General features: G+C 40.9%; 1 protein-coding gene across 4 annotated transcripts in view; it reads right to left on the bottom strand.

Annotated features, from left to right (window-relative positions):
- The window catches only part of MBP (myelin basic protein), a 192,855-nt gene extending 176,301 nt beyond the window's left edge, over positions 1-16,554 (bottom strand). For all 4 annotated transcript variants that reach the window (XM_019524175.1, XM_019524189.1, XM_019524182.1 and 1 more), the window contains exon 1: positions 16,483-16,554. In XM_019524175.1, coding sequence (XP_019379720.1) covers positions 16,483-16,533 — 51 coding nt within the window. In that variant the 5' untranslated portion in view covers positions 16,534-16,554. The remainder of the gene's footprint in view (positions 1-16,482) is intronic.
- Positions 16,555-16,943: the final 389 nt, after the last annotated feature.

Below are 16,943 nucleotides of genomic sequence, written 5' to 3'. Positions count from 1 at the left end.
ACACATGTACACACACACAGATGAACACATACACCCACACACACCCCATCCATGCTCCCCCATACACATTCACATAACCCCTGCACACCCCCCACCACCTCCACCCACACACATACCCTGCCACTTCCCCCCTGCCTAATAAATCACATGCAGGCAGAGCATTCCCCACAGCCTATCTCCCCCAGCCTCCTTTCTGCTCCTCCGCCCAACCTGATGCTTCACTTCAAAGGAGAAAGTGAAGTGGGTCTGAGCAGCTGCCCACCCCCTTTCCAGGGAGGTTTGTAGCCCAGGCTTTGCTGGCTGTCCCTGCTGGAGATCTGCATGCCCCTCTCCTTTCCTCTTTGCCAGCCTCAAGCCTCCCTAGGAAAGGCTGATAAAGTGGTGCTGATGGGACAGAGGCTGAGCCTGGCTGATTCAGGGCACCTGGAAGCAGACTGAAAATGACCTCCCTCATTCAGCCAAAAGGTTGCCGAATGACTTTGCTGTTCAGCCAAAAGGTCGCTGGAGAGTTTGGATGCAGGATTTAGCATTGCAGTGGCTAGCAACAGTCATTTGCTTGGGTAGAAAGTGGGGAGAACAGACGTGGTGGAATGTGTAGCAGGGGGCAGCTAGTGTCTTGACAGCTGATGCTTTGGCACCCAGGCTGGGGTCTCATGTGGACCACGGTGGGGGGTTTAAAGCCTCACTCCCCCTGGCCTCAGCTCTGCTAGCCCCAGGCTGGGGTCTAGCCACGCCTGCTCCACCTGAGCAGGGGTCAGGGGGGAAAGCCTTGGAGAGCTTCTCTCTTCCCTTCCTTTTGGCAGTGGTTGGTAGGCTGGGTGCTCTAGCATCCCCAGGCTTCTGGCCTGAGCCACTGTAGGCATGTGGCTGCATTTCCTGAATCAAAAGTGAATGTCTGGTCACTTGCTTTTCAGTTTAATCTCTGCAGCTTGGAGTAACCTGCAAAGACTGAATCAATTCAGCCTCTAACTTTTTGACTGTCTGCATTTAACCTACAAGTGAAAAATCAGCTGCGAGCCATTTCAGCATTTCAAGTATTAAACCAAAAGAACTGTCAAGACCTAAAGTCACTCTAGCAATTTTCCCTTCTCTGAGGTCAAAAGACCCTACCTGGCAGCTAAGCAATCAGACTGAGAACTGAGCAGAAGACTGGGTCCAATTAGCTGAGCAGCTGGACCTCTGCAAGGAAGGAAGCAGATATGTACCTGCTCACCACTCCAAAATGGCATTTATTAGCCTAATTGGTTAAAATGAGCTTCTAAGGGATACAACTGAACATCTCCTATGTTGGTGAATCTCATGTTAGGAAGCTGGAACTAAGTGTGTGGCACCTGCACTAAATACAGTGGCTCACCAGAGAAAATAGCTCCTCTTTGCCTGGCTCTTTCACATGCTACAGCAAAAGACGCAGGGCATGATTCCCTCCTACAGTGAAATTCAAAACCCAGAGTTGGGCACCTAGGTTCCTTTATACCGTGCATGAGGAAAGCCAAGTGCCTCAAGAAAGGCAATCCAGAATTAAAATCACATGTTAAACAGATCTCTCATGAAAGCTCCTTACCAGGAAATGCCAAGTACTTCGGTGTATATGAAATTCCACTTGTCTGGAACTGAGAGGCTTGATTCAAGGCCACAGGAAAGTGCCTCTACTCACTCAGAATCCAGAAACTTCTCCTAAGAGAAGACACCTACACTAAAGAACAGTTGTAGATGCCTTGCAGTCTAGTGGCTACAGCACTTATGCAGAAAACTGAAGACATGGATTCAATTCATCCCTCAAGACAAGAGGATTCCATGGCTCTCCTAACTTCAGAGAATATACCCTCACCATCAGACTGTAAGCTGTTAGTGTGGGATACCCTCCACTGTGTCACTATATGCAAGATGTAAGAAATGTATGCAAACAGAAACGCATGTGGAAGACAACAAGCAAGGGGGAGTAGGGCTGATCTGGGTGCTCACAGCAGTTATCTGGGAATGGAGTCCTGGGCTCTCTTCCCTCCTCCTAGCACTGTTCATGCATTTTACATTAAAATAGTCATTGTGTTAGCGAGAGTAATAATCCTAGAAGCAAGAATCAGAACACTTTTCTCCTAGCTAAAGGCTTTCCCACTAGGCTTCAGAATCTGTTTCTTCTTGCTTAATATCCTTTTGACATTACTTTGCCTAGTTTTCTGAAATGCTCAGAAGCAGAGCTGCAGGCTTCCAGAGAAAACCAGCATTTGAGGATGACATTTTTGGATGTAGAAATCTTAGATCCATTTCAGTTTTCCTATGTTTTAGGTGCCTAGGCCCATGAGGTATACAAGCTCTTCCCAAGGGTTGTGAAGGAAAAAGACCTTGAGCTGCTGTAGAGGAAACGAAATAGAGGGAGGCACCATACAACATTTCTGGTGGGGTCCAAAGAGAAAAAGAAAAGTTGAAAAGAAGTGGGAAAGAGAAAACAGCAAAGGTAGAAGGGAAACAGCAAACGTATGGAAAGAATAGGGAAGAGAAAGAAGCAAGGAACAGCAGAGCACAGGAGACTAATACAGGTACAGAAATTATAGATGTTTGTGTGTGAGGGGGGAGAAGTAGAGAGTCAGGAATCAGAAACAAAAATTCCAGGATGGGTTACCAGCACATTGTCACCTTAAATATCCTAGGGTATGAAAGACCCAAAAATGAAGAAATGAATAAATAAGAAGAAATTCATTTTGGAACAGGAGGTTTCTCTTCTGTTTAGTTTTGTTACCAATCCACTTAATTATCATTACTAAGTAGGCCAGTAGCTGAAAAATAATTGAAATATAATCTTCTACAGAATTAGAACCATCTGCTCTTTCCAACTTGTGAGACTGAGACAATGCAAAAATGAAATGGATGTTTGTAATTAAAAACAACCTAAGCTAAAATAAGTGAGTCTACAGGAATCCTGTGTCTAGCAGAAACTATGTTAAAAGTCATAGGACCAGAACCTCAGCTCCTGTATATCAACATAGCTCCACAGAAATCAAGGTGGACTATGCTGAATTAACCTGCTGGGTATGTCTACACGTGCACTTTAATGTGCATTAGCCTATTTTAATGCACATTAAAGCTTCACAAAAACATGCCCTTTAGTTAATATGCATTAAAATAAGCCAATGTACCTTTTTCTAGTACCTCACAATGGAAGTACTACATTCAATGCACATTACCTAAATTGCATTAATAAACGCGTGGACATACCCACAGAGCGAAATCCTTGTATGCTTTAGCTGATTAACTTGAGTCTGAAAACACTGACAAGTGATGATACCACATCATATGAAAATATTTTCAGTCAGCGCTATTTGCCATATCCTGCAAGGCACTGCTTATTTCCTTCATTCTCATAGAAAGAAAATCAATTACACTGTGCTTCATTATCCTGACCTAGAATCCTTCTACACGTAACTCCTAAAATAGATTTAGTCTTCCAAAATATGTTAGATTTTCTGTATAATGATGCACCAGAAATAATATACAGTAGCACCAGAAAGCTGTACATTGTCTACACTATTTTGTACCCAACAGAATCCTAAACCCTTTCCTACAACAGTAAATCTATTTAATGAGGTGTGAACATCTGCCTTCTACTGTCTCAGTTACTGTCTTCAGATAATAACTGAGATCTCACCGTTGCTTCCCTCATCTGCCAGATCTCATAAAAACAAGTGACATGCAGACACCATGCTAAGCAATTAGTTACAATTCACTAAATTAAGAAGCAGGTCTTTCAGCACCATGAGGCCAGATTTATCTCCAGTGTAATAGGCAGGAGTAACAGGGGTAAATATGGAAAGAAGCAGAAAAAAGGACAGGTGGCAGTGATCAGCAGGCCAGTTCAAAAACCTGCCTTACCTGCAGAGCTAAGCTCAAGCTTTCAGCTGCTGATGACTGCTACAAGATAGGCATGTACTGAAACTTGTAACTTTCTTGGTGTCCATGAGAATAGGCTTTCCCTTCTGTACATGTGTACAACAGCAGAAACGATCCACAGACCTAATAGATTTGAAAAAGTCTCTAGCAATAGCTCTAAGTATTAGTGTTGTATTATAATAATGCTGTAATGAAGGTATTAAGCTGTGTATCACACAATACCCTTGCCTACTAAAGCAGCAACATAACCTCACCCTGTGGTACCTTTAAACTTTCAAAATTTGGCTTTAATGGAGCATAGGACTTACACTGGCCTTATTGTTGCAAACCACTGGTTTTCATCTAAAATGAATATCTTAGAAGTAGGTGTTTGTTATCGTAAGCTACTTAGCATCGATCAAGCAATTCTGAATTCCAACTTCATTTTTAGGCAGCAGCATTAAAAAGGACAAAACTAAACAAAACTAAAGGTTTTGCAGAAGGTGAGTTGTAATAAAGTCTGAAATTCTAATTCCATGGCAGCAGTTTCCTTTTAAAGTTGAATGCCTGGAAGTCAGCTATAAATTTCAGCAATAGGAGAGATTGGTTAGTAATATATGCAGCCTTTGTGTTTCAAAAATATCTGAAGTCCTACTTGCAAAGCATGCAGCTTTCTTTTTATTCATTATCTCATGCTTTGAACCTTCCTTTGAAGTATCTTGAAAGCTAGGGAAGCAGATTCTGGCACATATCTGAACTTACATGTTGGCTGATGTGGCTCAGTAAGAAAATGGAACATCAATACTCTGGAACAAGGGGCATAAGACAATTGCAACTAGCACCTTCCAGATCTGTCATACTCTGTGATCCTTCGTGAGCAGCTTCAGTCAATGGCTAGTATCAAAAGAATGATGGTTTTATATCTTTGATTGACTATCCTTAAAGTACAAACCTATTTTGGAGCATGACTGACTTGGCTGACTGAATTGGGTTCAACTAGCCAAGGCAATCATGTAAGTCTGGGATGTAAAAGAAAAGCCTACCAGCCCCAGATCAGTGACGGCTGATACAGCCCTGGCTGCCCCCTGGCAGCTTCACCTATCATTACTGCTGCAGTCCCAGGTCCTCCACTAACAGCCCTGCTGCTGCAGCTGTTGCCATGTGTCCCATGCTGTTGCCACTGTATGCTCCATGCCAGAGGTGTTGCTATGGCAGAGGACACATGTTGGTGGCAGCAGCTCCAGCTTTGGTATGGGTTATGTGACAGGAGTCAGAGCTGCCACTGTCACTGCTTGCACTGGGAGGGAGCTGTTGTTGCCAAAGCCACCCCATACATACCCTGAGTGGGATCCAGCCTGCAAGGATCTCTATGGTTTGGGTCTGGCCCAAGGGAGGAGGTGAGATTAACAACCCCCAGTGTAAGTATATAGGAGTTCTTAACCCTGAACAAAGAGACTATATATAAACATAAGACATGCCACACTGTGTCAGAACTACGGTCCATCTAGCCCAGTGTCCTGTTTCTGACCATGGCAGTAGTGAATGCTTTAGAAGTAGAATATATGAACAGGGTATATGTAGAATGATCTGCCCCTGTCATACCCTCCTTGGCATCCACCATCACTGGTTTAGAGAAGCCTGACTGTTCTGTTTAATAGCTATTAATGGATCTATCACCCCTGAATTGGTCTAGTCCCTTTTGAACCTGCCTATACTGTTTGCCTGTACCACCTCCTGTGGCAATGAGTTCCTCAAGTTAACTGCACACTGCATAAAAAGTACTTCTATCTTGTTTGTTTTAAACCTATTGCCTGCTAATTTGAATGGGTGCTTCCTAGTTCTAGTATTCTGGGGAATAACAGTTCCCTACTGATTTTGAATACAAGCTAGAGAAGACTGGAAACAAGAAAAAGTCTAGGAGAACTAAGAACCTACAAGAACACTGGGGATAGTAGTTTCTGATACTATTATCTGATGTACAAAATAAGAAAAAGAGCAAGGTACTGTGGCAGTGTGAATGTTGGTGGATTATGCAGAGATAACCAGCAGTGTTTTAATCTTCACGTATCATAATATTACAGATGGGAGGATTTTGGCATTTTGGGAACCTATCATGCATGGGGGCTAGGCAGAAAGATTGGTACCTGTGGGTGGTCTGTCTAAGGTGCAGATCACTGTGGTGGGTAGGAGGTGACTGTCATTTAAACACATCAAAGTTGTTAAAAGGGTAGAATTGCAGCTCAAGGAGAATGTCTTTTTGTTTCCACTGCAGCAGTCCCTGTTTTTCTGTTAAAGCTACTTGTCTACCACCTGTTTTTATATTTTTTCTGCATACGCAACTGTGCTGTGGCTGTGGGGCATGTCAGATAACACTTCAAACCAAAACGTGGCAGTACACTCAGTCTGCAACAGGAAGATAACAACATAGATGGGGTTGAGTCATTTGGGCTAAGCACCAAAGCAGCTAGTGCTCTGGCAGGAAATAGGTATATAGGCAAACACAAGGGGAAGTGCTTGGGGGCAAGGAGGAGTCAGAAGCAGGTAAAGATGAAGAAGAAAAGGAGGGGAGCTAAAAGGGTGCGAGTGGGTGACAGACATTTTACTAGGTCAGTTATGACAAAAGGAAAAAATTACGTCATTTTCAATTTAACTGGCTGGGACTTTTCTTTTTAACTATGGCATTTCTGGTAAAATAGGGCATAGGGATAAGATGGCCAGGTTTGAGGGTCCTGCCAAACACCAGACTCAGTTCTGCAGCATTTACTCACTAAGTAGTACCAATAAACTACACTGAGCTGCAAAATCAGCCTGTTTAAAAGGACAGTGCTTGAGGGGCCAGAACCTGATCCCACAGAAATCAATAGCAAAATCCTCAGGATTAAGTCCCTTACGTCAGATTTGAAATAGCTGTCCTTTTAATTCAATTCAATAGTGTCAGTTATATTTTACTTATCTAATGTTGGGAGCAGTTTTCTATAAAAAGTAGTTGTGGAATCCTTTAATTAATTCACGGTGTTTTCAAAGTCACTCAAACACACACATGCTGATCTCACTGGGATATATTCTGTTAAAATGAGTTAAATAATGCTGGCAGAAAACTGATTTAAATGAAGCAGTATCAAACCCAAAAGGAAAGATTTGCCTTTACACTGTTTGCTTTAATTTCCGTAGAAGATATTTATACTTACATTAGTTAAGGGAAGCTACCATGAGAAACATAATGGTGCCTGAAACACCTGTGCGTAAGTTCCCCCAGGAAGTCATTTTTTAATGGAGACTTGCATTCTAAAAGTTGTTTTTCTGATTTAATATATCCACTCTACTGTTATAAACAAATTATTTAAAGAAGCACAGCATAAGTTTTCAATATCAGCTGTTGCTAGATTCTGCAAGCCAGGTCTTATTCCACCCATTTGATATGGGGTTGGAAACCTATGGCCCCAAAGGTCTGACCCAGCCCAGGAGATCAAAAAACATGTAATGTTCTCCTCTGCAACCCTCCCTGCTGCTATTTCATGTCTGGGCTTACGCAATCTGCAGAGGCTTCAGATATCTGCAGCAAAGGTAAGTACAGAATGGTTTGAGCTCTAAGGGGAAGGGGAGAGAGGATGGGGTGGATTTCAGGCATGGGGCAATGGGCCAGGTTACAAGTTTGGGCTCACAAGGGCAACCCTTGTATTAGGCAATTAAGTGGCATTTAGACATTTAAGACTCTTAATATGATCCTATTCCATCTTGCTCAAGTCCCTGAAAAACTGTTAACATGTTTTTCTAACACACCGTCATTTTAGCCTTAAGACTAAATATACAGCAAAGAGGAGACCCAACCACTATTTGCATGAACAGTTTTCAAGGAATTGAGGAGGACAGAAAGGGATCATACTTAGACACTTAATCAGTAAAACAGGATCTGGCCTTATGTTTATAGGCACATTAAAAATAGATTATATACACATATAAAGAGATGGGTAAAATTATTTTCTAATTTAAACAGGACTTGGAGAACAGCATATACTGAACTTGTGGAACTCACTGCCACAGGAGATTGTAGAGGAAGAAAATATAGTTAGGTTCAAAAGGGATTAGACAAATTCCTTTCACCCATAGGCTCTGACATCCCTAAACCAATGATGGTTGATGCCAGGGAGAGTATGACACGAAATGGATTACACAAGACATGTTTTCTATATATACGCTCCCTCTAATGCATCTACTACTTGCCACTGCCAGCAACAAGGTACTGGGCTAAATGGATCCTTGTCCTCACCATATATGGCATTTCTTATGTTCTTATATTCTTATAAGCACAGTGGTTATGGCCTAGGCTTTCAAGAAGGCTACTGATTTTGGAGTGTGTCAATTTTGGGCACCTCACCTAAGATACTCTGAAGTTGCTTTTTATAAGTTCTGAGCACCAACATCTTGCCAACTTTTAAAGGGAACTCGTTCCTTCCTAAAATCCAGACTGAAGTCATTTCTAGTGGGTAATCAAAAGCTGTGGTCACCTTTTCAGTGCCATTTATCTAAAGTTACCAGTTGGGTCACAGCAGAACTAAGTAGGTTCCAAGAGCCCTGATTCCAATATCTCTCTCTTATCTTTTAGGGTTACAACCCTTTGCTGGAGGTAAGAGATTACTAAAGTCAAGCTATAATAATGGATTTTATACACTTTGTCAGCCTCCTTCCACAGAAGCTTTTTCAGTGAATGCTGATTAATTTTATTTCCATTGTCTTAAATGAGAGGGAAGTGAAAACCCAGACATGCCATTTAGTAACAAGGAAAAAATATTTTGTGACATTTTTGCCAGCTCAAAATAGGAAAGAAAAGCCGCTCTCAGAAATGGAAACATGCTTTTTTAGAACTGCAGTGACAGACAAGTTCTGCTCAGTGTAAGAGAAATATTAATTACATATTAAGAGACAAGAACCTCTTGTTTGTTTCTCATTAAACTCTGCTCTTTGAACTGCGATTATGACCACAAAAAAATCTTACTTTTAGAATGCCATTGGATATGAGGTGGGGCTACACTTATTTTCATCTCACTTCCTTCCATCTTTGTTGAATGTACAAATTAAAACAATGTTTTCCTGGTTAATTGTTAATAATTCACTAAAAATTAACAAAGTTAATTGACCACTGTTAATTGGTACTAATCAATAAATAAATACTACAGAATTGGGTCTGATGTTTGGCAGGTCCTCAAATCTGGTAAATCTCAGTGGGATATTTGGCTGTGGTCTTTTTCATTTCTTCATTAAAAGAACTCTAGAATCAGGAGTTGGAAGTGGTTGGTTTTATTTTTCATTGATGCATGATTCAGAATACAGAAAATCTGGCTCTCTAGTTTCACCATCCAGTTTGTGAACAGTAACACATGTGTCAAACATGCAAGTGGGTGTCACAGAGGACATATAATGTGGTATAATGTGGCCCAAATCCTTCTGAGTGGCGCTCAGGGTTAGATTTATCATGAGAAGGCCTGTCACTTTCTCAGTTCACTTCAGCTCCTTCTGAGATTCCAGAGGTTGTACTTGGAGCATTCAGAGACATCAAACAGAGGCATTTCAAGATTAATATGGTCTCTTCTTATTGCTCCTATTACAATAATTTATATAAGCCCCAATCAATCTTGCATTAAACATTCTACTACAAACAGATCACGGCCCTCATGTATGATCTAATTAGACAAAACAAAAGAAAGGTGGTGAAGGAGGGTGGTGAACTTTGCTGAAGTTCACCTCCTAGGTCAGTGGCAGAACCAGGAGAGAACTTGTATCTCTCAAGTCCTAGTGTTCTGCTTATCATATTTAACCCAAGTATTCAGCTCTTTAATTTACACACTGAATGGTCAAGTCACTTTGCTTCCACTCCCAGAAAAGCATCTATCTATATTACCTGACTAACTTTTAAGGAAAACTTAGAGAAGGCACATCTTGTTGGGCTTGCTGGTGACACAAATCTATTTAATATTATTCAGGGAACTTCTACCCTTTTTGATATTTTTTAAAATTCCTTTTCTCTTAACTTGCTTTTTAATGCTTTCAAAGGAAGACATTGGTCTATTGGCATATTTTACTCACTACATCTTATTTAAAAACAACCAGGAGCTGGACCCGATGATCTTGTGAGGTTCCTTCCAGCCCTCATGTCTATGAAATCTATGACCCCCCCCATAAAAATATGTCATTTCGCACTACCTTCACAGTGGGTGCATTTACACATATGCTAATGAGCACTAAAATAGGCTAATGTGCTTCTGTCTAGTACCTCACAATGGAGGTACTAAATTTAATGAGCATTACCAAAAGTGCATTAATGAATGTGTAGAATCCCGGGGCATACAACAGCAATAGCATAGAAAAAGACTCCACAGACATGCAGAACTAGGAAAGGACAAAAACTCTCTCTAGAGTTACAAGTTTTCCCTCTGTTAAAAATCACATCTTGTAACAGAGAATTATAAATAATTGTAGTTTAATCTTGAATTAAAGATTCAAGTCTGCCTTGTGCTCATTTAATCCATATAAGGTTTAATCCAAATACAAAGCTACAATCATACTATAATGCTTTTTTTTAAGTAAAGCAAATCCTATAAAATCTTTCCAGAGGTCAAAATATATTTAAACTTTTCTTTGAATAATTCTTACCTTAAAAATATGAAAACTGTCCTTCTTGCAAGTTTCACAAAAATGATATTTAAGATGAATAAACAAACTTAATTCAGAAATACCACAGCTTTTTTTTTCCTTGTTTGCCACACTGCATCATACAAGTAGGAAACACCTGTTAAAACCACACAGGTAGTCTGAATGTTGGGCAACTGAAACGTGAGAAATGAGATACTATGGGTGCATCTACACAAGACGCTTTACTGCACATTAGACTAATCTACACGCGTGGAACAATTACTACTCGGTAGATTAATCTAGTGTGCCATTTTCTAGTACCTGTAAATACAGCACCTGTGCTGGCCCCAGCAGTATAAAAACCTACACTGGGGAGCAGCTCAGAGCTACTTACACTCAAGAGCTTGTGAGGTCCAGACACTACCTCTCATCAGGACTGCTGAAGAAGCCCAAAGCTGGAGTGGTCCCTGCACCCTTTACCCACTGCAGCAGTCTGGCAGTGGGGGCTGCTGCCTGGCTGTGACATGCTACCACCTGTGACAGTATCCACCCCCTTAGATGTGCACCCCTGCCAGACCCAGATGGGATGCCCCTGTTCTGCCATCTGGGCAGCTATTGCCCAGATGTACTCCTTGTGGTGGCCCACTTTGAACTGTCAAATGGCCAAGAGGTCAGCCACCTCATCTACCTCCAGCTGGGTCGCCAGTGCCAGCCATGGACAGGCTCCTGTGCATGGGTCTCACCACTTGTCTCACTGGCAGAGATCCTGGTGTTCCCTGTTTACAAATTGCAAATACTCTGATACAAAATCCAAATTCTCTCATTAAAATACCAAAAACAGTGTTCTACCGCTATTAATATGAAACACCATTATATATAAAGACATCAGTTGGGCAATGTTTTATTGATATATTTACAAGTGTAAAGCAATTTAGAGGGGGGGTTGGAAGAGTTTGTGGGTGGGTTTAGGGTTTGTGGGGGTGAGGTTTGGGGAGGTATGAGGCATGTGCAGGGGTTTGGAATTTGTGGCTGGGTATGTGGGTGTTGTGGGTGGATTGTGGGGGGACTGTGTGCGGGGAGCTGCTCAGGAGGAGTGGGTCCCCTGCCCCCCACAGGGTGTAGCCCCCCCCGTTTACAGCATATGGACTTCCGCCCCCCACAGGGCCACAGCTTACCCCTACAGGGCACATGCCCCCCCCTGCATGGCACACATACACTCCCACAGAGCCCACATGCACCCCCTGCAGGGCCCCAGGCCCCTCACAAGGCCTACAAGCTCACTCCCAGAACAGCAGCGACCCACTGCAGCCAGAGCCCCCAGTGGCATGGCACAGCCCCAATCGCCTCAGAGCTGGTGCCACCTATGCCGCTCAGTGCAGGACCAGTGTGGCACGGGGCCACTTGAGCCATTTAAGCTGTCATCCAGGGCCTGGCCCCACTCGTGGGGACAATATGTTGTACTGGGCTGGGTCCTGTCTCCATGGGCCCTGAGCGCCGTTGGGCCAGGCTGGTTCCATGGAAGCAGGACCCGGCCCAGCATGACACGCAGTCCCTGTGACGAAGTGATCAACAAGGCTAACCGCACTTTATCATGCATTAGCAGATGCATGATGAACAGGCCCAGGGAGGTGATGCTTCCCCTCTATGCAGCACCGGTCAGGCTGCAGTTGGAGTACTGCATCCAGTTTTGGGCACTGCACTTCAAGAGGGATGCGGAGAATCTTGCAAGGGTTCAGAGGAGACCACTCATATGGTTAGAGGCCTGCAGACAAGGCCCTACGAGGATAGACTGAGGGACCTAGATCTCTTCAGCTTTCACAAAAGAAGGCTGAGAGGTGAACTTGTGGTTGCCTATAAATTCATCAGGGGAGGGCAGCAGGGAATAGGAGACGCTCTATTTACTAGGGCACTCCCTGGAGTAACGAAGAACAGTGGCCACAAATTGACAGACAGCAGATTTAGGTTGGACATTAGAAAGAACTTCTTTACAGTAAGGGTTGCCAGAATGTGGAATGGGCTTCCAAGGGAGGTGCTGCTCTCCCCTACCTTGGGGGTCTTCAAGAGCAAGCACCTAGCTGGGGTTTTCTGACCCCAGTGCTCTTTCCTACCCAGGGCAGGGGGTCGGACTCAATGACCTACTGAGGTCCCTTCCGACCCTAACATCTATGAATCTATGAATCATCCCCAAGAACTTCTCATGCCACCATTTTCCTTGTGGGACAGATACACACCTCCTTCTGTACTAGGTTAATTTTATGAGATTAAAATTATTTAGAGCAGAATCTAATCATGAATGATTTTCTTCTTGCTTCATAGAACACAACAAGCAATTCTGATACAAACATTAGATGCTCTATAATAGAAACTGTATAGTATAAACTAACTATATAACTATAGTATAAACTATGTTTTTAAGACCATAACTAAATAGAACTTACAGCTTAAATAAAATATTAGACAGCAAATTGGAGGCATTACTATTATATCAGTTTTAAATTTCTTCTGGGGAAAATTAATTTACTGCAGCAAACAAATGTTTCCCCAAATTCTTAGGCAAAGCTAGAGGTGTGCAGCAACATTTTAGTTATCTGCTTGCTGTTTCAATGCTGCTTCAATTACTTTATAAACACACACAACTGTTCTGTCAAGTATACGAACTGAGCCAATGGCTCAATACCTTTAGTTGTAAATCAACAATTAATCAAGGACACAGAGATTAAAGAAGAACTTTGTCAAGTGTACTGAAAGGATCCTCGAGTTTGAGACAATCCTGTCCTCAGTGAGTGGTTGAGATGTGAAGAGAGATTTAACTTTATTAGTGAATGTTAAAAAGGGAGTACTACTGGGGACTTCAGCCAATAGTATATCCAAAATGACTCTTACTACTTACTGTATAGGTACATAAACAACCTACTCGTTTACCTGTAGTATCAACTTAATACAAGATACAATAGCATGGAAGATTAATATAAATTTAGTAACTAATAGCAGTTCATAAGACCCTGGAAGGTAATGGCCTCCTTAGGAAAAATTCAGGAGTACAAAAGATTTTGAGGGGTTTTACCTATACTGAATATATTGATTTAGATGTAGGTCAAGACTGTCAAAACTGGGAAGCATAAATATAGTAGTGTAAATCTTCAGTTTGTTTCATAAATAAATGATCTGATTCCAAAAAGTAGCAAGCACTCAGTGGTTCCCAGTGAAGCAAGAACAAAGGAAATCAAATGACTTACTGCCATTTTACAAATCTATAAAACTGCAGGTGTCAGTTTTATAAGAATACAGCAGGGCTGAAGCAGAATAAGTTGCTGATTAGAATGAATATTGTTTTATCTCACTTAATCCATCATTTCTCAGGTTTTTTTCCTAATACAGCTGATAAGTCATATAATTCATCTTAATTATTTACAGATTGCTTATTTTAGCATTAATTGAAAGTCTTCTAGTTCGTTTCTTGATAGAAATTAAATGCAAGAGTTATTTTAAAGCTCCATCCCCTTAGTTTGTGCCGTTAGAATAATATCCTGATTTGCTGAAGGTAGACAAAGTACCTGCTCAAAAGTTTAGTGACCACCATAGAATTAACAATATAATGAATATAACATCTTCTGTTTAAAGACTTCCTAAAATCTATATATCATCATATATAAGATAACCAGCTTGAAAACCTAGTGACCTAGTATGGAGTCTGTGGTATGCATTTGAGATCACTTGCTCAAGGGCTTCCAAGATATAATTCCTGATTGTATCATTCTTCTGCGAAATGGGAAATAATTAGCTCAAAGCTCCAAAATACTCATTTGGATATATATTTTTATTGCACATTTAGCCTCTTTAATTTTGGTTTTTGTAAGTGAGGAAAGGCAAATCAGTATTTCCAGTAACACTATTCTGTTAGTTGCTTTCCATATTTCACTGGTAGATAGCAGAAAAAAGAGATGATTCACACTGGTGAAGGAGAGAGAGAAAATAATCCTTAGTTTTTCCTTTCCCTGAAGAAGACTATCCTCCTGTAATGCTGCCAGTTCCTGTTTCCAGGTCAGTATGGACAGTTTTAAGGCTCTGGTTGTACCGTGTACCTAACTGTGCATTGATTTCCCAGTTTCTGGAGCTCTGTGGCTTATGTCTTCATAAAGCACTAACATGGTTTTCATTGAGAGATTGTAATGAGGTATTTCCTCGTTTCTGTGTCTGGGAATTTCTGGAATCTTCACATCCTACAAAGACGTGTGATGAGGAGCAGAACATTGTTGGGCATCAGCTATCTTTAATTCCAGCTTAGCAAAATATTTCTATTACAAGTGGATATCAACAGTGTCATTTCAGAAACAAATACTCATTGTAGAAAGATGATCAAAAATATGTCTTTTTAATTAATGGAAATATGACACTTTGCTTAATAAGCCTTCTTTTCTTATCGGCTCTCTCCCCCACAACTATTTTCTTGGGTTTTTTTTAAGCTCAGTGTATAAATATGCCTACATGGTGCGCTTCATCTTGGTAACGAATTAAATTTCATAAAGGGTGGTTGGTACAACTGACAATCCATATTAATCTGACCTCTGTTGTGACTTTTATATCAAACACCACTACTTTTGTTGTGGTTGCACCGAAGACCCCCACAGCCTTATTACATTAATACCTGAGCTATACATGCTGCTTCCTTTACAAGTAACCTGTTGCCCTCTTCAGAGGTTTCCCCCCAACCCTGTGATGATTTCTTCCTCTTTTTCTAATGTGTTTTATTTTCCAAATACTAAACTCCAGTTTCTAAAAGGACCTGCTGAAGGACTCGTCTCTATACCATTATTCCATAATATATTCCGTTATCTGTGGGGGCACATTAATTGTTTGTACCATAGCACTGTGAACTACTAGCGTTCTTCCAGGTGCAGAGCAGCTGTTTATCTTGCTACCCAATATGCATGGTCATTCTATGGAGACAATAGGCTGGATTCAGTGTCTGGGGTCAAAATGAGTAACAGTTACAAGCAGAAAACATTACTAACTTGTCTTCTAGATTAAATCATACCCATGTGTTCCCTTTTTTGGTAAAAATTCAGATGAAGGAAAGAAAGGTACTGAGCACCTTCTCTACAGACCCAGTATCAGCAGAACTCTGAAGAGCATGTGGCACTACCTTGCAGTGCACACAATTTTTATTTTATTGTGCATTGCACAATATTTGACATGCTTCTTTTAAAGCCCAGCTCCTAGAAGCATGCAATAAGTAAGTAATTCTTAGGTTTCATTACAATCCTCCATTTGTAATATCCTTTTAGTTGTTCCAGTCTTTTATTTCATTCCTGTGTTAATGGCAAGTTAGCTAAATATTTGCTGAAACATATACCCAGTTGTCTCAACCTTTTTAGGCTCAAGGCAGCCCTTCTTAGACTCAAGGTACCCTCAGAAAATATCAGCTCTTATTTTTCACTCATTTTTTGACTATGGAAAAATAATACAGCATTTTTTCGTATGCAAAGAACTCAGAAAGACCCCAACTGATCAGTTTTTAAAGCTGTGTATTCTTATTTGAAATCTCTAGGTTTGTCTTGCAAGACTCGCAAATCATGTTTACACAGCTAACAATGCTACCATTGCCTGGCATCCTGCAGCACCTCGAATGGACCTCAGAAATCACTGTTTATATCTGTAAACTAAGTTAACATGAAACAACTTATTTAGTGCAGTATTACTTAAAAAAAGGCAGCATATTTTTCTTTCAGGTTTCATTTTCCCATTGCTATCAAGAATGGCTAGTGTCATATCAAGTGTATAGCCTACCATGAAGAATGCTGAGATGCTACATCTCTCATGAAATTTAGTAAAATGGATTCCCATTTATCACTATTTTTCCATGACTTTAAAAAATGTCATTACAATGACTATACAATAACAAAAATAAAAATAAACTTAGCAAGAACACTGCCATTTCAAAACACATTTTTTTTTGGTATTATCCTTTTTTTCTCTAGCATTCTCTTCTCTTACCTTAACTAGCTTCTCAGAAGTATGATCGCGTTTTCCTGCATGGTTCCCCATGATGAGTCACCCAGGTCTTCAAAACCTAAAAAACAAACAGACAAAAATATTGCCTTGATAAAAAATTATTTCAAAAGAAATTCTGAAACAAACTGATTATTTTCAGATAGACCAAAAGACATTTCTTGTGCAACAATTATTAGTGCTACTATATTTTGATACCTCAAAGTGGGAATATTTAAAGGAATCCTAATGATGACCACTTTTGACCAGCTCCTATTTGTCTTTCAGGGGTATACAAAGTAAGTCAGGAAAAGGTGCTTTCTTGACATGCATTAGCTAATGTGTGGTCAACTGACATAATAAAGTATTAGGAGACAAGACAGTTGTAATTTTCACACACATAAGCAGGTCAAAAATGTTAAACACTCCCTTACAACCTGCTAATTTGTCTAAAAATTACAGCTGCA

This window comes from Gavialis gangeticus, unplaced genomic scaffold (assembly GCF_001723915.1).
Source record: "Gavialis gangeticus isolate Ggan-Ray unplaced genomic scaffold, GavGan_comp1, whole genome shotgun sequence".
Classification (NCBI taxonomy): domain Eukaryota; kingdom Metazoa; phylum Chordata; order Crocodylia; family Gavialidae; genus Gavialis; species Gavialis gangeticus.
The sequence above is the reverse complement of the archived record's forward strand: the minus strand, read 5'-3'. Positions and strand labels throughout refer to the sequence as shown.